Source organism: Pseudophryne corroboree (genome assembly GCF_028390025.1).
Source record: "Pseudophryne corroboree isolate aPseCor3 chromosome 3 unlocalized genomic scaffold, aPseCor3.hap2 SUPER_3_unloc_60, whole genome shotgun sequence".
Taxonomy (NCBI): Eukaryota; Metazoa; Chordata; class Amphibia; order Anura; family Myobatrachidae; genus Pseudophryne; species Pseudophryne corroboree.
The window spans coordinates 60,524-82,415 of NW_026967553.1; the positions used below are offsets into that span (position 1 = coordinate 60,524).

General features: G+C 47.6%; 2 protein-coding genes across 2 annotated transcripts in view; one reads left to right on the forward strand and one right to left on the reverse strand.

Annotated features, from left to right (window-relative positions):
* Nucleotides 1-21,892, forward strand: part of LOC134984539 (oocyte zinc finger protein XlCOF6-like) — a 139,232-nt gene that overhangs the window by 19,174 nt on the left and 98,166 nt on the right. The window lies entirely within an intron of this gene.
* Nucleotides 5,692-7,501, reverse strand: LOC134984537 (gastrula zinc finger protein XlCGF17.1-like). The gene has a single exon (XM_063950098.1). It carries the CDS (start codon nucleotides 7,461-7,463, stop codon nucleotides 6,621-6,623), a length of 843 nt encoding a protein of 280 aa, XP_063806168.1. The 5' UTR covers nucleotides 7,464-7,501; the 3' UTR covers nucleotides 5,692-6,620.

The window sequence follows — 21,892 nt, forward strand, 5'->3', positions numbered from 1 at the left end:
TGTGACATTGCAATAGTAATAAGCAGGTAACCATCCTGTATGCCCAGGGAGACCATATAATCCCCGGGATCCAAGGCCAGAACAATAGAGCGAAGAGTTTCCATACGAAACTTAGAGACTCTTACAAATTTGTTTAAGGACTTGAGGTTGAGAATGGGCTGAGAGGACCCATTCGGTTTCAGGACTAGGAACAGCGGTGAATAGTACCCCTTGCCTCTCTGAGCCAGAAGCATCTGTACCACCAGTCATGTGTCCAGGAGGGACTATACCACTGAATGCAGAGTTTTTGCCTTCACCTTATCCAAACGAACGTCTGTCAGGCAAAATCGATGAGGGGGACAATTCTTGAAGGATATGGCATAACCGTGAGTGACGACTTCCCATACCCAGGCATCGGAAGTGGTCTCCAACCATTCCTGGGTAAACCCTAGATGTCGGCCTCCTACCCTGGGATCCCCCCAGAGGGAGGCCCGTCCCGTCATGCGGCAGGCTTGTCGGTTTTGGAAGCAGGCTGACGGGCAGCCCAGGCATGTTTAGGTTTGGGCTTAGGGGTTTTGGAAGTGCGGACCTGTTTTGGGTATGCTTAACCTTTTGCTTTACCTGAAGGACGAAAGGAAGTACTCTTAACCTTCGGCACTGAAGGGGCAGTACTTGTTAGACACACTGTTTTAGCAGAAGCTAAGTCAGCCACTATCTTGTTGAGGTCCTCTCCAAAAAGAATATCTCCCTTAAAAGGGAGCTACTCCAGGGTTTTCTTTGAATCCAGATCCACAGACCAGGACTGTAACCAGAGAATCCGGCGGGCCAAAATGGACGTAGTAGAAGCCTTGGCCGCCAGAATACCGGCATCAGAAGCCGCCCACTTAATGTAATGAGAAGCTGTGACAATATACGATATACATTGTCTAGTATTATCAGAAAAGTTGGAAGGCAACTCCGCACCCACCTCCTGAGCCCACGCTTCAATAGCCTCTCCAGCCCATGTCGCTGCAAGAGTGGGCCGACACACAGCTCCTGCTAGGGTGTAAATTGCCTTTAAGCAACTCTCCACACGCTATCCATCGGCTCTTTTAGAGAAGTGACGGTAGTTACAGGCAGAACTGAGGATACCACTATCCGTGCCACCTGCGAATCCACCGGCGGGGGTGTTTCCTAATTTTTACTTCGCTCAGCAGCGAGGGGATAGCGAGCCAGCATTTTCTTGTGAGGTGTGAACTGCTTACTCAAATATTCCCTGGATTCCTGACGTATGTCAACTAAATGGTCAGAGTAAGGTAAAACTTATGTAACAACCTTCTGACGTTTAAATCTGTCCGGTTTCTTAGAGGCAGCGTCAGGCTCTGGGTCATCAGTAACTTGAAGAATTAGTCTGATAGCCTCCAATAAGTCAGGAACATCCACCTGTGAGACAGATTCCCCATCAGAATTATCTGGATCAGTGTCTGTGGGGTCAGTATACACGCCATCCTGATCCAACGAGGTGTCTGGGACCTGGGTGGATTGCGAGGAAGTAATGGCCTGCTTAGAGGACCCCTTGGTCTTAGGCAGGCAAGAGGTAGATTTTTGTTTAGTCAATGAGTGGTTCAATTGCTGTAACTAAGTAGAACCTGAACCCTCTGCTGCTATATTTTCCTCCAATGTGTCTGCAGCATCACCACCACGCAATGTGTGATCAGCCCCAGCTCCGTCACCCTGTGTAGGTGACATATCTGAAAGCTCAATTTACGGGCAACCTAGTACAATATCAGCAATCTAATACCTTAACAAGAACCCCCTGTGCAGTGTATTAACACAGAGAACTCAAGAGGTATATGGTGACTGAAAATCACTGAGAAAAAACACACAATGAGTATATTCTGTGAAACACCTATATTAAACAATAACCCTGACGCACTTAGCCCCCTCAGGACACAGAATATAGAGATAGCAGTATGAGTGAGATACACTGAGTAGATATCACACAGCAGCTATATGCACACACAGTCATATGTACAATGCAGAATTTATGACATGCAATAAAACTGCACTGGACTAGCAATACAAAGTAACACTAAGTACAGCTATACACTCAATAGATATATCAATGCACAGTAAATACTGGATGTATATAACATGGTACTTGTACTATATAACCCCGACTAACTGTTTCTTAACTAACACTGTCAGCAGACATGTAGAATACCTAAGTGTCCTGTAATATGCACAGTGCTGACATGCAGGCGGCTTTACAGAGGAGGATTTGCCCAAACAGTCCCAGGATCAGCATAGCATGTGGAAATGGCGCCCAGACGCTGACAGGGAGTGAGGGAGACAGAGAGATGCAGCTCCAGGGTGGGAACATTTAATCTAAATGGTGCCCTTGGGCTGGGGGAGGGGCTACAGGTCAAAGCCTTATCCCCCTTGCTGGACTTCACCACCGGGTACTGCAGGCCATGTAACAAATGTTATTTTGTAAAACCAACCTGTGCCCTTGCCCTGGTGGTCTAGTGGGGTCCCTGTACTACAAACAGTGCCCACGCCAACGCGTGTGGCCCACCTCCCACCGGCCGCGCCAGATCGCGGTTTCCAGCGGGTTCCGCCTGGGGGACCCTCTTACCTCCTCCCAAAGTGCGGTCACGTGATCCTGGAGAGCTGCGGTGGGGTGTGTGACTGAAGCAAACCAGAACCTTTGCTGTAAGTACCCGGCGACCAGGGCGCGGGAGTATACAGCGCCGCTGGAGGAGGTGATGGAGCTGCAGCAGCAGATGTCTAACTGACAACTAACACTCAGTGTCTCTGCTGCAGCTGTTGAAGTCTTCAAATTTCACTTAAGAAAGCTCTTCTGCGGGCTGCTGGAGCAGCCCACCTGTTGTATGCCTGCACTGCATGGCACCAACTACAAAACTGAGCTCCTGTGCACGGAGGCGGGGCTATAGAGGAAGCGGCGCTATGCATTCTGGGAACAGTCACAGCTTTAAGCCTGTTGGTGCCTCGAATCAAGATCCCACTCTACACCCAATGTTATTCCCTGTGGAACCCAGTGTACCCGCAGCAGAAAATAGGATTTTAATTACCTACCGGTAAATCCTTTTCTCGTAGTCCGTAGAGGATGCTGGGTGCCCGCCCAGTGCTTCGTATTCCTGCTTTGTTACTTGGTAATGTATTGTTGGTTGCTGATCATTTCAAGTTGGTTAGTTTGGCTTTCCTTTTATTCTGTGTGAGCTGGTGTGAATCTCACCACTATCTGTATTTCCTTCTCTCAAAGTATGTCCGTCTCCTCGGGCACAGTTTCTAGACTGAGTCTGGTAGGAGGGGCATAGAGGGAGGGGACAGCCCACACTATTAAACTCTTAAAGTGCCAGTGGCTCCTAGTGAACCCGTCTATACCCCATGGTACTAAATGGACCCCAGCATCCTCTACAGACTACCAGAAAAGGATTTACCGGTAGGTAATTAAAATCCTATTTTTTCCATACATAATGAAACTGGGAGTCCATCTCTGAAACTTTGTGTGAATACAAGGAAAGTCCGGAGATGAAGGACATTACTGCTCAATATATAAGGAATGTATATCATCTTATTTAATAAGAGCGCTTATAGGAGTGTATTTTTGTAAAAATCAGAGGGTCAGTGAGACGTTATGGAGCCAATATATTATTTACTATTTGCTTCTAATTCCCCCAATACAACTGGACCTCCCAAATGTAAGTAGAAGGGACTGCAGCAGGTATCTCCCATACCTTCATACATGGACATTTCCAGGAAAGGGTCAGGTATGTTTATTTAAAATACAACAACCCTAATTCCCCTACAGGTAAAAAAAACAAAAAAAAAACCTTTGAACAGAAATAAATAATAAAAAAATATACACACACGAATTTGGAAATGAGAGGAAATCACATGATGTAATTGCAGCTTCCTGCCAGGCCACTGCCCCCACTCCGCATAAACGCACTGATATAAAATGTCTGCCACTATTTATTTACACAGAAAGAGACCCCCCCCCCCCTGTAATGTTACCTCAATATTCACATGAGCTGTCAAATTGGACATAGCCAAAATGGCAGCGTGTGTACCCACCTTTACACACCAGACGGGATATTTATACACAGCAACACTGATATTATGTGGACACAAAAGTAACACTACAAGTGACACATTAACAGGAAATTGTTTCTATCACCATAGCGACAATTATCTGGAAATAAGATAATACACAGACACGTAAAAAGACTCAACGGGAATCTTTTGTTTTTAAACAACTTTATATCATATCTTTAATACACAGATTTTTCTCTATATTTTAAACTTAAAAAATACTTTACTCTGCACAACAGCCTATGGGGGTCATTCAGACCCAACCGCAATAGCGGCCTGCAGCAGTTTGCTGGTGTTGGAAAAATATGCATGCGCAGCGGCCACGCAGACAAACACATTGCGGTCGCATCCCTGAGGGGTGAATGCGGGAGGGCCGGAACCATTTTCCGGGGGGCTGCGTGATGTCACATCTGCGATCCTCTCTGATTAACCCCCTATAAGCTTCCAGAGTGCACCTCATATCTCATCTTTTCCAAGTTACTACAAACGATATGAGATCGGTAGCAGCACTACTTTCAGGATTATTACACAGAACACACATAAAGGCTGACACAGCAAATAACAGTAACACGTACAAGGGATTAATTAGACATAAGGAAGCATAATCATCATTAAGTCTAATTATCAACTGGTTCTGTGCAGGAATCATACACCTCTTTACTGCCTCCAGCAGCCCCTGGTACTGCACTGCGGCCATCTGCCCTGTATTCCCCACTACTGCCACCCACCCAATCTCCCCCCAATCTGTCTTTCCATCACTACTGCCACCCACACTGTCTCCCCCCCACTACTGCCACCTGCCCTTTCTCCCCCCACTACTGCCACCTGCCCTGTCTCCCCCCACTACTGCCACCGCCCTGTCTCCCCGCACTTCTGCCACCTGCCCTGTCTCCCCCCACTACTGCCACCGCCCTGATCCCCCCACAACTGCCAAAGCCCTGTCTCCCCCCACTACTGCCACCCGCCCCGTCTCCCCCCACTACTGCTACCCATCTTGTTTAACCATCTATTGCCACCCATCCTGTCTCCCCCCCCACTAATGCCATCCACCCCATGTCTCCCCCATTACTGCCACCCGCCCTATCTCCCCCCACTACTGCCACCCGCCGTCTCCCCCACTACTGCCACCCGCCCTGTCTCCCCCCACTACTGCCACCACCTTGTCTTTCCCCACTACTGCCTCTGCCCTTTCTCCCCCACTGCCACCACCTTGTCTTCCCCCACTACTGCCTCCCACCCCGTCTCCCCCCTACTGCCACCCGCCCTGTCTCTCCCACTACTGCCACCACCTTGTCTCCCTCACTACTGCCACCGCCCTGCCTCCCTCCACAAATGCCACCACCCTGCCTCCCTCCACTAATGCCATTCGCCCTGTCTCCCCCCACTACTGCTACCCACCCTGTCTTTCCCCACTACTGCCACCGCCCAGTCTCCCCCACACTACTGTTACCCACCCTGTCTCCCCCCACTACTGCTACCCACCCTGTCTCCCCCCACTACTGCTACCCACCGTCTCCCCCCACACTACTGCCACCGCCTTGTCTTCCCCACTACTGATAACCGCCATCTCCCCCCACACTATTGCCACCGCCCTGCCTCCCTCCACTAATGCCATTCGCCCTGCCTCCCTCCACTAATGTCATTCGCCCTGCCTCCCCCCCACTACTGCCACTCACCCTGTCTCCGGCCACTACTGCCACCCACTCTGTCTCCTTCCACCGCCCTGTCTCCGCTCACTACTGCCACCCGCCCTGTCTCCTTTCCACTACTTCCACCACCTTGTCTCCCCCTCTGACACCTTAACTCTGCTTGAGGACAAGATTCTCACACAGACACTGCCTCCTGCAGTCCCCACTACTGCCAGCCACCCTGAGTACCCCCTCAGCTCTGCTTGGGGATAATATTACCCAGACAGTGCCACCCACCCTGTCTCCCCTCTGACATCTAAGCACTGCTTGGGGTTTCTTGGTATTGCTGGTAACAGTCCATCTGCAGATGGAAGCACGTAGGACAGTAAGGAGTCAGAAGTTGCTTCTGGTACCTTGGACCCTGGTCATGTAGTGCTGGGAGAGTCAGTAAGATTATGTAATAGTCACCATCTTACAGGCAGCTGGTGGAGGGAACAGAGAATGGGTGTTATGTGGCGTCTGGTTGGTAGGAAAAGCTGAGCTGTAGCCCTGCCGTTTATTGGTGAGCTTCTATCATAAGGACCTGTTTCACCAGGACTGCGTCACAGCCAACTGGCATCACCCACACCTGGAGCTCAGCTAGACAACCATTTAGGATTGGTACTGGGTTCTCAGTACCTGGAGCAAAAGACAGGTCATCTGTATAGCAGTGGTAGATGAGGACATGACATCTGATTTTTTCACCCAGTGGTAACATGTATATTGCAAAAAGCATAGGAGATAGGATAAGAACCTTGAAGAACAACACATGGCAATGATGAGAATACTCCAGAAGATTAAATGGTTCCTCACCTGAGTGATGTCTATTGTGTGCAACAAGAGCGGATTTATTTCTCAGAATATAGAAATGGCCTCTCACCTGTGACTTCTCTGATATGTAACAAGTTGTGATTTCTGTGTAAAACATTTCCCGCACTGAGAGCAAGAAAATGGCTTCTCACCTGTGTGACTTCTCTCATGGTTTCTAAGATCTGAATTGTGTGCAGAACATTTCCCACACTCAGAACATGGAAATATATTCTCATCTGTGTGAGTTCTCTGATGTCTAACAAGATGTAATTTCAGTGTAAAACTTTTCCCACACTCAGAGCAAGAAAATGGCTTCTCACCTGTGTGACTTCTCTGATGTTGAACAAGATTTGATTTCTGGGAAAAACATTTCCCACACTCAGAGCAAGAAAACGGCTTCTCACCTGTGTGACTTCTCTGATGTTGAACAAGATTTGATTTCTGGGAAAAACATTTCCCACACTCAGAGCAAGAAAATGGCTTCTCACCTGTGTGACTTCTCTGATGTATAACAAGATGCGATTTCCGTGCAAAACATTTCCCACACTCAGAACATGTCAGTGGCATCTCACCAGTGTGACTTCTCTGATGTATAACAAGATGTGATTTGTATGTAAAACATTTCCCACACTCAGAACATGGAAATGGCCTCTCACCTGCCTTAGCTGGCTGATGAGTAATACGGTTTGTGTTCTGTGTAAAACATTTGGCATCTACAGAACAGGGAAACACTGTATCTACTCTCAGAGCTGTAACAGATGCACCAATATCAGAGTGATCAGGAGAACATTTCCCAGGATCAGGGGGATCAGCGGATAGAGCTGGATGTATAATTGGGGTAATGGGGTTATCTCCTGGAGAATCCGGTCTACTGTCATTATCTTTTATGTCACAATCCGGGGATAACATTAGATGTCCTTCTGAGATATTCCTGCTTGTGTGTCCATCTGCTGGAAATAAAATACATAATGGAAATGTGACATTTTCTGTAACAATATTAATCTTGTAAACAATAGGAGAAGACGACTCTCTGAGACACTTAATTGTAAATGTGTGTGTATAATAAAACATAACTTTTAATGAAGGCTTTATAATATTGTGTCTCAGACTATCATTGTGTCCACCCTCCTGAGAACACTCACAATAACAAATGTAATATTATAATAAGACTTAGATATCTCTCTCTCTTGTACTGGTAACTAACCATGAAGTATATATGGAGATGTAGTCACTCGCCAAGTCCTATGTCAGCACCAATGTAAAACAATGGATGGGGAACACATCGTTTGAATTGGAGATTCTAGATGAACAATAATATCAGTCATATGAGCTGATGGATCAGAGAAATGTCTTCTAACGTTACTCCTGGAAGCATTGGTAAGGTAGCATTCCTTTATGTGTGTGCTCATACGCTGGTAAGCCTGTACATGTGTTACCCTTATATAAGGTATATTGCTACAGCAGAGTAGGTGTGGAACAAGATACTTTACATGCAATAGACCATATGATACACTGCAATCATCATCATCATCATCTGCTAGGTTATAATCCACTGTTACATCCCTATCATCAGTGTTTTAACTCTATTCTCTCAATAGTAATAAGGATGATGTGTGTACAGTAAGTATGATATAGAGAATTACATATCAGGATCTATACAGCTGCCGCCATACTTCTGCTTCCCATACGTGTGCTACTGGCAGCAGTGAACATCTGAGTGAGAGTGCAGGGAAGACAGCAGAGTCTGATGAGAAAGAGATTGGATCTGCCTTTGCAGGGATGTACCACACCTGTCACCCCTGTTAGTATATAAAATAATAAATAATAGGGGTGTGGTCCATCCAGACGTGCTTTCTGGAGCTCTCCTCACTCCGCCGCTGGGACCAAGACCCAATCTATTAAGTCCCCCACTCCTACTGCCCTAAAGCCACTGGCTACACTTACTCCGGGCAGCGTTCACTGCCGCAGCCTAGCAATGCTGCTGAAGCCACAGGCTGTATTCTGGACATCTGACTTGGAGGTGCTTTTGGCTGCAGGGGTGGGATGGTTAGGGTTAGGCTGTGGGTAGGTAGGGGGTTAGAGTTAGGCATCCCCAGAGAGGGATAGGGTTAGGCTGCTAGGGTGGGGGGGCTAGGCTGTGGGGGAGGGAGGGTTAGGGACAGGATGTTGGGGAGGGAGGATTAGGCTGCAGGTAGGGGGTGTTAGGCTTCCCCAGGGGAGGGTTAGGCTGTGAGGGAGATAGGCTGCGGATAGGGGGGGTTAGGCACCCCCGGGGAGGGTTATGCTATGGGGGAGGGAGGGTTCGGTTGTGGGGGAGGGAGAGTTAGGGTTAGGCTTCAGGGAGAAGGGTTAGCACCGCTGGGTAGGGATAGGAACAGGCTGTGGGGGAGGAATGATTAGGCAGCATGTAGGGGGGGTTAGGCATCCCCCAGGGAGGGTTAGGCTGTGGGGGAGGGAGGGTTAGACCAGAGAGTGTTGGGAGGAGACTGGTCAGATCTCTGGGCTGGTAACACACAGTGACATGATGTGAGGGGAGAGCAGGAGTATAATAGGGGCTGATGTCTCCTGATGTATGAGATACACCAGAGAGTGTGGGGAGGAGACTGGTCAGATATCTGGGCTGGTAACACAGTGACATGATGTGAAGGAGAGAGCAGGAGTATAATAGGGGTTGAAGGCTCCTAATGTATGAGATACACCAGAGAGTGTGGGGAGGAGAATGATCAGATCTCAGGGCTGGTAACACAGTGACATGATGTGAGGGGTAGAGCAGGAGTATAATAGGGGCTGATGGCTCCTGATGTATGATACACCAGAGAGTGTGGGGAGGAGACTGGTCAGATCTCTGGGCTGGTAACACACAGTGACATGATGTGAGGAGAGCAGGAGTATAATAGGGGCTGATGTCTCCTGATGTATGAGATACACCAGAGAGTGTGGGGAGGAGACTGGTCAGATCTCTGGGCTGGTAACACACAGTGACATGATGTGAGGGTGAGAGCAGGAGTATAATAGAGGTGATGGCTCCTGACTCCATACTGGGAAAAAACAAATTCCTCATTAATTTGTACTGACAGAGGAGGGTGTAGGATAAGAGATTGCTGTAGTCACTGAGGAAGGAGAATATGTGACTCTCTTCTATAATAAGTGTTTATTACTCACCTGTGCTGATATCTGTAGGGATCTCCTCCTCCTTACACTGCTGATCACCCCTCACATACGTCTCTTCTTCTCCCTCTGTATCTTCTGTCTCTATATCAGTCACATATGTCTCTTCTACGCCCTCTATATCTTCTGCCTTTATATCAGTCACATACGTCTCTTCTTCTCCCTCTATATCTTCTGCCTTTATATCAGTCACATACGTCTCTTCTTCTCCTTCTATATCTTCTGCCTTTATATCAGTCACATACGTCTCTTCTTCTCCCTCTATATCTTCTGCCTTTATATCAGTCACATACGTCTCTTCTTCTCCCTCTATATCTTCTGCCTTTATATCAGTCACATACGTCTCTTCTTCTCCCTCTATATCTTCTGCCTTTATATCAGTCACATACGTCTCTTCTTCTCCTTCTATATCTTCTGCCTTTATATCAGTCACATACGTCTCTTCTTCTTCTATATCTTCCGCCTTTATATCAGTCACATATGTCTCTTCTTCTGCCTTTATATCAGTCACATACGTCTCTTCTTCTCCCTCTGTATCTTCTGCCTTTATATCAGTCACATACGTCTCTTCTTCTCCCTCTATATCTTCTGCCTTTATATCAGTCACATACGTCTCTTCTTCTCCCTCTATATTTTCTGCCTTTATATCAGTCACATACGTCTCTTCTTCTCCCTCTATATCTTCTGCCTTTATATCAGTCATATACGTCTCTTCTTCTCCCTCTGTATCTTCTGCCTTTATATCAGTCACATACATCTCTTCTTCTTCCTCTATATATTCTGCCTTTATATCAGTCACATACATCTCTTCTTCTTCCTCTATATTTTCTGCCTTTATATCAGTCACATACGTCTCTTCTTCTCCCTCTATATATTCTGCCTTTATATCAGTCATATACGTCTCTTCTTCTCCCTCTGTATCTTCTGCCTTTATATCAGTCACATACATCTCTTCTTCTTCCTCTATATATTCTGCCTTTATATCAGTCACATACGTCTCTTCATCTCCCTCTATATCTTCTGCCTTTATATCAGTCACATACGTCTCTTCTTCTCCCTCTATATCTTCTGCCTTTATATCAGTCACATACGTCTCTTCTTCTCCCTCTATATCTTCTCCCTTCATATCAGTCACATACGTCTCTTCTTCTCCCTCTGTATCTTTGATTTTAATATTATTTAATTGGGCTTCACCCTATGTAAACAAGACAAATATAATGACACACAGCTCCTCTACACAAATATAGTGACAGTCACTTTGGTTTATTGGGGAGACCCTATAGCCCACCTACCTGATCCTCCTGTGGGATCCTGTGATTCTCCTCTGTACAATCCTGGGAATACAGAGGATGGGGACATCTCTCTGGGGTATCTCTGTTACTGGGCCCATCTGTAGGAGACACACAGTGACTGAGTACAGTGTATATATGTGATTATCAGATGATATGTATATATAGGGGGCCCCCATACCTGCTCTCCCCTGTACAATACATGACAGTCTCCTCTTACCCAGTGATGTGAGGGGCCGGTGATTCTCCATCATCACGTCCTTGTACAGACCCCTGTGTTCCTCTATATACTCCCCCTCCTGCATGAAGACATAGACAGTGACATCCTGACACCTTATAGACACCTGACACACACAGTGATACAGTCATCACCCAGACACATCCCCTGGTGTTACTGTATAATGTCCCATTCCCAGCAGTCACCTCTCCAGTCATCACCCAGACACATCCCCTGGTGTTACTGTATAATGTCCCATTTCCAGCAGCCACCTCTCCAATCATCACCCAGACACATCCACTGGTGTTACTGTATAATGTCCCATTCCCGGCAGTCACCTCTCCAGTCATCACCCAGACACGTCCACTGGTGTTACTGTATAATGTCTCATTCCCAGCAGTCACCCCTCCAGTCATCACCCAGACACATCCCCTGGTGTTACTTTATAATGTCCCATTCCCAGCAGTCACCTCTCCAGTCATCACCCCGACACATCCCCTGGTGTTACTGTATAATGTCCCATTCCCAGCAGTCACCTCTCCAGTCATCACCCAGACACATCCCCTGGTGTTACTGTATAATGTCCCATTCCCAGCAGTCACCTCTCCAGTCATCACCAAGACACATCCCCCAGTGTTACTGTATAATGCCCCATTCCCAGCAGTCACCTCTCCAGTCATCACCCAGACACATTCCCTGGTGTTACTGTATAATGCCCCATTCCCAGCAGTCACCTATCCAGTCATCACCCAGACACATTCCCTGGTGTTACTGTATAATGCCCCATTCCCAGCAGTCACCTATCCAGTCATCATCCAGACACTTCCTCTGGTGTTACTGTATAATGCCCCATTCCCAGCAATCACCTCTCCAATCATTACCCAGACACTTCCTCTGGTGTTACTGTATAATGCCCCATTCCCAGCAATCACCTCTCCAATCATTACCCAGACACGTCCCCTGGTGTTACTGTATAATGTCCCATTCCCAGCAGTCACCTCTCCAGACATCACCCAGATACATTCCCTGGTGTTACTGTATAATGTCCCATTCCCAGCAGTCACCTCTCCAGACATCACCCAGATACATTCCCTGGTGTTACTGTATAATGCCCCATTCCCAGCAGTCACCTCCCCAGTCATCACCCAGACACGTTCCCCGGTGTTACTGTATAATGTCCCATTCCCAGCAGTCACCTCTCCAGTCATCACCCAGATACATCCCCTGGTGTTACTGTATAATGTCCCATTCCCAGCAGTCACCTCTACAGTCATCACCCAGACACATCCCCTGGTGTTACTATATAATGTCCCATTCCCAGCCGTCACCTCTCCAGTCATCACCCAGACACATCCCCTGGTGTTACTGTATAATGTCCCATTCCCAGCAGTCATGTCTCCAGTCATCACCCAGACACATCCCCTGGTGTTACTGTATAATGTCCCATTCCCAGCAGTCACCTCTCCAGTCATCACCCAGACACATCCTCTGGTGTTACTGTATAATGTCCCATTCCCAGCAGTCACCTCTCCAGTCATCACCCAGACACGTCCCCTGGTGTTACTGTATAATGTCCCATTCCCAGCAGTCATGTCTCCAGTCATCACCCAGACACATCCCCTGGTGTTACTGTATAATGTCCCATTCCCAGCAGTCACCTCTCCAGACATCACCCAGACACATCCCCTGGTGTTACTGTATAATGCCCCATTCCCAGCAGTCATCTCTCCAGTCATCACCCAGACACATCCCCTGGTGTTACTGTATAATGTCCCATTCCCAGCAGTCACCTCTCCAGTCATCGCCCAGACACATCCCCTGGTGTTACTGTATAATGTCCCATTCCCAGCAGTCACCTCTCCAGTCATCACCCGGACACGTCCCCTGGTGTTACTGTATAATGCCCCATTCCCAGAAGTCACCTCTCCAGTCAGCAGCTGAATGATCTTGGTGGTGAGTTCCAGGATCTTTTGGTCATTGGGTCTCTCATGTATTAGTGAGTCAGGTGGAGGCACTGGGATGGGGTTCTGGGTTCTACTCAGACCTCCTGACACACAGGGATGGCTGTTGAGTATCTCACACTCATTGGATGTCTTCTTCACTACTGTGTAATCCTGAGTAATGGAGGAGACATCAAATATCAATATATACACTCCCAGACCCCCCCCCCTCGCCTCCCCAGGTATGTCCCTTTATTATTACTATAGATATAAGTGACTTCACAGTGATGCTTCTAAATCATCTCACCTCCCCAGTCATGTCCCTGTATTATTTCTATAGATATGAGTGACGTCACTATGAAGCTCCAAAATCCCTTCACCTCCCCAGTCATGTCCCTGTATTATGACTATAGATATTAGTGACGTCACTGTAATGCTCTCGGATACCCTCACCTTCTCAGTCATGTCCCTGTATTACTACTATAGATAAAAGCAATGTCACTGCATAGCTCCCAGATCCGCTAACCTCCCCAGTCATGGCCCTGTATTATTACTATAGATATGTGATGTCACATTGACGCTCCCAGATCCCCTCACCTCCCCAGTCATGTCCCTGTATTATTACTATTGATATAAGTGATGTCACTGTGACACTCACAGATTCCCTCACCACCCCAGTCATATCCCTGTATTATTACTATAGATAAAAGTGACATTACTGTGACGCTCCCAGATCCCCTCACCCCACCAAGTCACATCTCTGTATTATTGCTACAGATATAAGTGAGGTCATTGTGACTCTCCCAGATCCCCTCACCTCCCCAGTCATGTCATTGTATTATTACTATAGATATGTGACTTCACAGTGACGCTTCCAGATCCCCTCACCTCCCCAGTCATGTCCCTGTATTACTATAGATATGAGTGACGTCACTGTGACGATCCCAGATCCCCTCACCTCCCCAGTCATATCTCTGTATTATTACTATAGATATAAGTGACGTCACTGTGAAACTCCCAGATTCCCTCACCTCCCCAGTCATCTCCCTGTATTATTACTATAGATATAAGTGACATCACTGTGCCACACCCAGATCACCTTACCTCCCCAGTCATGTCCTTGTATTATTACTATAGATATGTGACATCATTGCGCCTCTCCCAGATCCCCTCACCTCCCCAGTCATGTCCCTGTATTATTACTAAAGATATGTGACTTCACAGTGACGCTCCCAGATCCCCTCACCTCCCCAGTTATGTTCTCGTATTATTACAATAGATATAATTGATGTCACAGTGACAATCCCAGATCCCCTCAACTCCCCAGTCATGTCCCTGTATTATTACTATAGATGTGAGTCACAGTGATGCTCCCAGATCCCCCTCACCTCCCCAGTCATGTCCCTGTATTATTACTATAGATATAAGTGATGTCACAGTGACTCTCCCAGATCCCCTCACCTCCCCAGTCATGTCCCTGTATTACTAAAAATAAGTGATGTTAGTTATGCTACTATACTCCCTCACCTCCCCATTAATCTCACTGTATTATTACTATAGATATAAGTGACTTCACAGTGACGCTTCTAAATCATCTCACCTCCCCAGTCATGTCCCTGTATTATTTCTATAGATATGAGTGACGTCACTATGAAGCTCCAAAATCCCTTCACCTCCCCAGTCATGTCCCTGTATTATGACTATGTGTTATGATTCCTGAACTCCAGACCGGAGGAGATCTTATGACAGGGATCTGAGTTCAGGAAAATAAGCTGGTTGTGGGAGCTGGAAGGCCTAGTAACCCCTGGCGCCCTAACTCCGTTGTCTCGCCCGTGTTATCAGAAATCCCCTGCGAGACTATGGTTGCTTGAGCCCATGGCAGCCGCGTTCGAAGGGCGGATTATGTCTGCCCAACCCCGATGCCCCCGCAGGTCTTAATGGGAGACAAGGGGAAATCCGAGACAGGGTGATAACAAGGGGCCCTCTGACTAAGCAACACGGCCAGGGGTTACAAGCTGACTAACTAAATCAAAAGGTATGTGCGGACTAGCCGCCAGGGAAAAGGACAACCAAAGATCCACTGATCCGACACTCCTATCCGGCACCGCTGGACACCAGAGTGGATCTGTGGAAGCGGAATCCTCCGCAAAACTCCAGAACACAATATAAACAAAATAATAAACAGTAGTGGACAAGCCGCAACACACGGCTGCGCCGTGACTCACGAACACCACCAGATGTTAAAGGTGCTCGGTCAGACTCCAGGAACAGATGGTAACTTCCGAGTACAGGATCTCTGAGGACGGGAACAACCGAATAGACCGGGACTGGGAACTCTCTGCAGCAGACAAGGCAAACAGGAAACTATCACCGGCGTCTGTAGGAAGTCCTGAGGATGCCTTTATTCAGGCATCCTCCAATCAAGATCCAGACAGGACAATCAAAAGAAATGCCGTGCAGCTTGCATGCTGCACGGCCAGCACATAATCAGGGCAATGAGGATAGACCCAGCAACGGGGAACGCGGCTACACGTGGCGTCCCCGTTGCTAAGGCCAGAGGCGGCTCCGTGCGCCCGGCGTCTCAGCGTTGCCAGGGAGCCGGCGGCTGAACGCGCCCGGCGTCCCTGGTTGCTAGGCGCCGGGCCGCACGGCCGAGCGGACCCCGGCGCCTAACAGTACCCCCCCCTTGAGGAGGGGTCAAGGAACCCCCAAAGCCAGGTTTCCGAGGAAATTCATGAAAAAATGCCCTTTTCAGCCTCGGGGCATGAAGGTCTTCATCCAGGACCCACGACCTTTCCTCTGGCCCATAACCTCTCCAATGCACCAAAAAATAAAGCCGACCCCGGGACAACTTGGAATCGAGAACCTTCTCAACCAAGAACTCTTGCTGACCCTGTACATTAACTGGTGATCTCCCCTGAGATTTTTTACGAGGAAATCTGCTGGACGAAACATATGGTTTAAGCAATGAGCAATGGAAGGTATTTCCGATCCGTAAAGTTTTTGGTAAACGTAACCGGAAAGCAACTGGATTTACTTTTTTGATAATGAGAAATGGTCCAATAAATCTAGGACCCAATCTGGCTGAAGTTTGTCGAAGTTTGATGTTGCGAGTCGACAACCACACCCTGTCTCCTACTTTAAAAGTGCACGGCCGCCGGAGCCTGTCAGAAAATTTCTTTTCCCGGAAAGCTGCTTTTCTGAGAGCCAGGTGCACTTTTTTCCAAATAAGTTTAAGATGAGAGGTCAGGGCCAGAGAGGAGACAGAGAAATGTTGAAAAAATGAATTAGCTCTGGGGTGGAAACCAAAAACTGCTAAAAATGGAGACACATTGGTGGAGGAATGACAGGCATTATTATAAGCAAACTCCGCCAATGGAAGAAACTCAGACCAGTCATTTTGGAGTTTGGCCGAGTACAAACGCAAATATTGTTTTAGAGATTGGTTAACTCGCTCAGTCTGTCCATTGGATTGTGGATGATAGCCGGAGGTTAATGAAAATTTCATCTTTAACGAAGCACAAAAAGATTTCCAAAATTGCGCAATGAATTGTGGACCCCTGTCAGAAACAATATCGGTGGGTAACCCATGGAGTCTGAAAACATGACGGAGGAACAGGACTGCCAATCCCTGGGCAGATGGCAATCGGGGAAGAGCAATGAAATGGGCCATTTTGCTAAAACGGTCCACTACTACCCATATGACTCGGCATCCTGCTGACAGAGGGAGGTCCACCACAAAATCCATGGAGATATGCGACCATGGCCTAAGGGGAACATTCAAGGGCATAAGTTGACCAATAGGCAAAGAACGAGGAACTTTATGCTGTGCACAGACCTGACACGAAAAAACAAACTCTTTAATGTCTTTGGAAAGACCAGGCCACCATACTGAGCGGGAAACCAATTCCAAAGTCTTGGCGATTCCAGGATGCCCGGCAACTTTGCTATCATGAAACTCTGCCAAAACAGTTGCTCTCAAAAATTCAGGGACAAAAAGACGACCAGCAGGAGTATTTCCAGGAGCTTGATGTTGAAGCAGCTTTAATTGGGAAAATACATCCTGTGTGAGACCTGCCTGAATGACTGAAGACGGAAGTATGGGAGTAACAGGACTGTTGTCTTGAACCGGAAGGAAACTGCGTGACAGGGCATCTGCCTTGGTATTCTTGGAACCTGGTCTGAAGGTGATAATGAATTTGAAACGGGTAAAAAATAAAGCCCAACGAGCCTGTCGGGCATTCAGTCGTTTAGCCGATTCAATGTATTGAAGATTTTTGTGATCAGTCAAAACTGAAATGGTATGGGTCGCTCCTTCAAGCCAATGTCTCCACTCCTCGAAAGCCCATTTAATAGCCAGCAATTCCCGGTTACCAACGTCGTAGTTGGATTCTGCAGATGAGAATTTCCTGGACATAAAGGCACAAGGATGTAACTCAAGGGAATCTGGATCCTTCTGAGACAGGACAGCCCCTACTCCAACCTCCGAAGCATCAACCTCAACAATGAAAGGTAATTCTGGGTTGGGATGTCTAAGGACAGGGGCAGAGACAAAGGCTTGTTTTAAGGCCTGGAAAGATAACTCAGCTTCACATGACCAATTGGTAGGATCTGCTCCCTTCTTAGTAAGTGCCACAATAGGAGCAACTAGGTCAGAGAAAGAGTGAATAAATCTTCTATAGTAGTTTGCAAACCCTAAAAAGCGCTGAATTGCTTTTAAATTGGTGGGTTGCGCCCAACTAAGGATGGCCTGGAGCTTTTTTGGTTCCATTCGGAATCCCCGAGGGGAAATAATGTACCCTAAAAAGGATACTTCTGTGACATGAAATTCACACTTCTCCAGCTTGGCATATAAGTGATTTTCACGTAATTTCTTTAGCACCTGACGCACCTGGGTAACATGCTGTTCCACGGAGTCAGAATATATCAAAATATCGTCTAAATAGACCACGACGAATCTTCCCAGAAACTCACGGAGCACATCATTAATGAGATCCTGGAAAACTGCCGGAGCGTTAGATAGGCCGAATGGCATGACCAGATACTCATAGTGGCCTGACTGAGTACTAAATGCCGTTTTCCACTCATCCCCTGACTTGATTCTGATGAGGTTATATGCTCCTCTCAGATCAATCTTAGAGAAAATAACAGCCGAACGTAGCTGATCAAAGATGACAGAGATCAGCGGCAGAGGGTAAGTATTTTTTACTGAGATTTTATTCAGAGCTCTAAAGTCAATGCAGGGTCTGAGTGAACCGTCCTTCTTCTCTACGAAGAAGAACCCTGCACTTAAAGGGGATTTAGATGGCCTGATAAACCCTTTCCCAAGGCTTTCTTTCACATACTCATTCATGGCCACAGTTTCAGGACCAGACAATGCATATAACCTTCCTTTAGGCAACGTGGCACCAGGAATTAACTCAATGGTACAATCATAAGGCCTATGGGGAGGCAAAATATCTGCATTGCCCTTGGAAAACACATCAACAAAATCCTGGTATTCCCCAGGAATATGTGCGGAACCGGCGGCAGCTACTCGGATAGGAAGCGTAATACATTCTTTATCACAGATGGTACCCCATTGTAGGATCTCCCCGGACTGCCAATCTATGATGGGATTATGAAAGGCCAGCCAAGGGTGACCCAGAACCACAGGAACTGCTGGACAATGGGTAAGGAAAAACTCAATCTTTTCAGAATGTAAAGCTCCCACCGAGAGCAAAACTGGAGGTGTACATAGAGAAATAACCCCATTGGACAAGGGACTCCCGTCTAAACCATGCATGGTGATACACCTATTCAAGGTTAGCTGAGGAATACCTAAGGCCTTGGCCCATGTTATATCCATAAAGTTTCCTGCAGCTCCACTGTCCACAAAAGCAGAGACCGAGGAACAGAGGCTGCCATAGGAAACTTTAACAGGAACCAACAGTGAATTATTTGAGGAGATGAGCTGCAGACCAAAGTGAACCCCCTCACAACTCACTTGGTCAGGAAGTTTCCCGACTTGTTTGGACAACTACGGGCAAAATGTCCCTTACCTCCGCAGTATAAACACAGACCAGAATTTTGCCTCCTGGTTCTTTCTTCCGGAGACAATTTGGAGAGACCTATCTGCATAGGCTCCTCTATGTCTACAGGAACGGAAGGAACCCAGGAAGAGGACCCGACGGATGCCCCTTTTTCAGCCCTCCGCTCTCTGAGCCGACGATCTATCTTAATAGAGAGCTCCATGAGGTTATCGAGGGTCGCAGGAGCGGGATACTGGAGGAGACTGTCTTTTATAGATTCAGATAAGCCGAGGCGAAACGGACTGCGCAGGGCTGGGTCATTCCAGCCACAGTCGTTCGACCAACGGCGAAACTCCGTACAATAATTCTCTGCGGGATTCCTACCCTGTCTAAGAGCACGCAACTGACTTTCTGCGGATGCCTCTCTATCAGGGTCGTCATACAATAGCCCTAAAGATTTTAAAAAGGCGTCTACAGACGATAAGGCCGGATCGTCTGTCTTTAAACCAAAAGCCCAGGTCTGAGGATCCCCCTGGAGCAGAGAAATAATAATCCCAACCCGCTGAGCCTCTGTACCTGAGGTAACTGGTCTTAAACGAAAATACAGTTTGCAAGATTCTTTAAAATTAAAAAACTGCTTTCTATCTCCAGAAAAACGGTCAGGCAGATGCATTTTTGGTTCAGGGACGACCCTCGGGGAGGTCCGTAACAGATCTTCCTGTGAGCTCACCCGGAGGGACAGATCCTGAACCATCTGAGTAAGTTCCTGAATCTGACTAACTAGAAACTGGCCAGGATTTGGCCCAACACCGGTGGGATTCATGAGGCCGACAAAAATCTCCCAACTGAATAAGTGAAAAAATTAACTCTTGTTCAAATTTTTTCTTTTGTCTGGCCGGTGATAATGTTATGATTCCTGAACTCCAGACCGGAGGAGATCTTATGACAGGGATCTGAGTTCAGGAAAATAAGCTGGTTGTGGGAGCTGGAAGGCCTAGTAACCCCTGGCGCCCTAACTCCGTTGTCTCGCCCGTGTTATCAGAAATCCCCTGCGAGACTATGGTTGCTTGAGCCCATGGCAGCCGCGTTCGAAGGGCGGATTATGTCTGCCCAACTCCGATGCCCCCGCAGGTCTTAATGGGAGACAAGGGGAAATCCGAGACAGGGTGATAACAAGGGGCCCTCTGACTAAGCAACACGGCCAGGGGTTACAAGCTGACTAACTAAATCAAAAGGTATGTGCGGACTAGCCGCCAGGGAAAAGGACAACCAAAGATCCACTGATCCGACACTCCTATCCGGCACCGCTGGACACCAGAGTGGATCTGTGGAAGCGGAATCCTCCGCAAAACTCCAGAACACAATATAAACAAAATAATAAACAGTAGCGGACAAGCCGCAACACACGGCTGCGCCGTGACTCACGAACACCACCAGATGTTAAAGGTGCTCGGTCAGACTCCAGGAACAGATGGTAACTTCCGAGTACAGGATCTCTGAGGACGGGAACAACCGAATAGACCGGGACTGGAAACTCTCTGCAGCAGACAAGGCAAACAGAAAACTATCACCGGCGTCTGTAGGAAGTCCTGAGGATGCCTTTATTCAGGCATCCTCCAATCAAGATCCAGACAGGACAATCAAAAGAAATGCCGTGCAGCTTGCATGCTGCACGGCCAGCACATAATCAGGGCAATGAGGATAGACCCAGCAACGGGGAACGCGGCTGCACGTGGCGTCCCCGTTGCTAAGGCCAGAGGCGGCTCCGTGCGCTCGGCGTCTCAGCGTTGCCAGGGAGCCGGCGGCTGAACGCGCCCGGCGTCCCTGGTTGCTAGGCGCCGGGCCGCGCGGCCGAGCGGACCCCGGCGCCTAACACTATGGATATTAGTGACGTCACTGTAATGCTCTCGGATCCCCTTCTCAGTCATGTCCCTGTATTACTAATATAGATAAAAGTCATGTCACTGTATAGCTCCCAGATCTGCTAACCTCCCCAGTCATGTCCCTGTATTATTGCTATTGATATAAGTGATGTCACTGTGACACTCACAAATTCCCTCACCTCCCGTCATATCCCTGTATTATAACTATAGATAAAAGTGACATTACTGTGACACTCACAGATCCCCTCACCCCTCCCAGTCACATCTCTGTATTATTGCTACAGATATAAGTGAGGTCATTGTGACGCTCCAAGATCTCACCTCCCCAGTCATGTCCCTGTATTATTACTATAGATATGAGTGACGTCACTGTGATGCTCCCAGATCCCCTCACCTCCCCAGTCACATCTCTGTATTATTACAATAGATATAAGTGACATCACTGTGCCACTCCCAGGTCACCTTACCTCCCCAGTCATGTCCTTGTATTATTACTATAGATAAGTGACATCATTGCGCCTCTCCCAGATCCCCTCACCTCCCCAGTCATGTCCCTGTATTATTACTATAGATATGTGACTTCATAGTGACGCTCCCAGATCCTCTCACCTCCCCAGTCATGTTCTCGTATTATTACAATAGATATAAGTGATGTCACAGTGACAATCCCAGATCCCCTCAACTCCCCAGTCATGTCCCTGTATTATTACTATAGATGTGAGTCACTATGACACTCCCAGATCCCCTCACCCTCCCCAGTCATGTCCCTGTATTATTACTATAGATATAAGTGTTAGGGTCTCCTGCCCTGTGCTGCCACGTCGTCATGG

Coding starts and splice junctions, on each gene's coding strand:
- LOC134984537 (XM_063950098.1), bottom strand. CDS start 7,463: ATGTTATCCCCGGATTGTGACATAAAAGATAATGACAGTAGACCGGAT.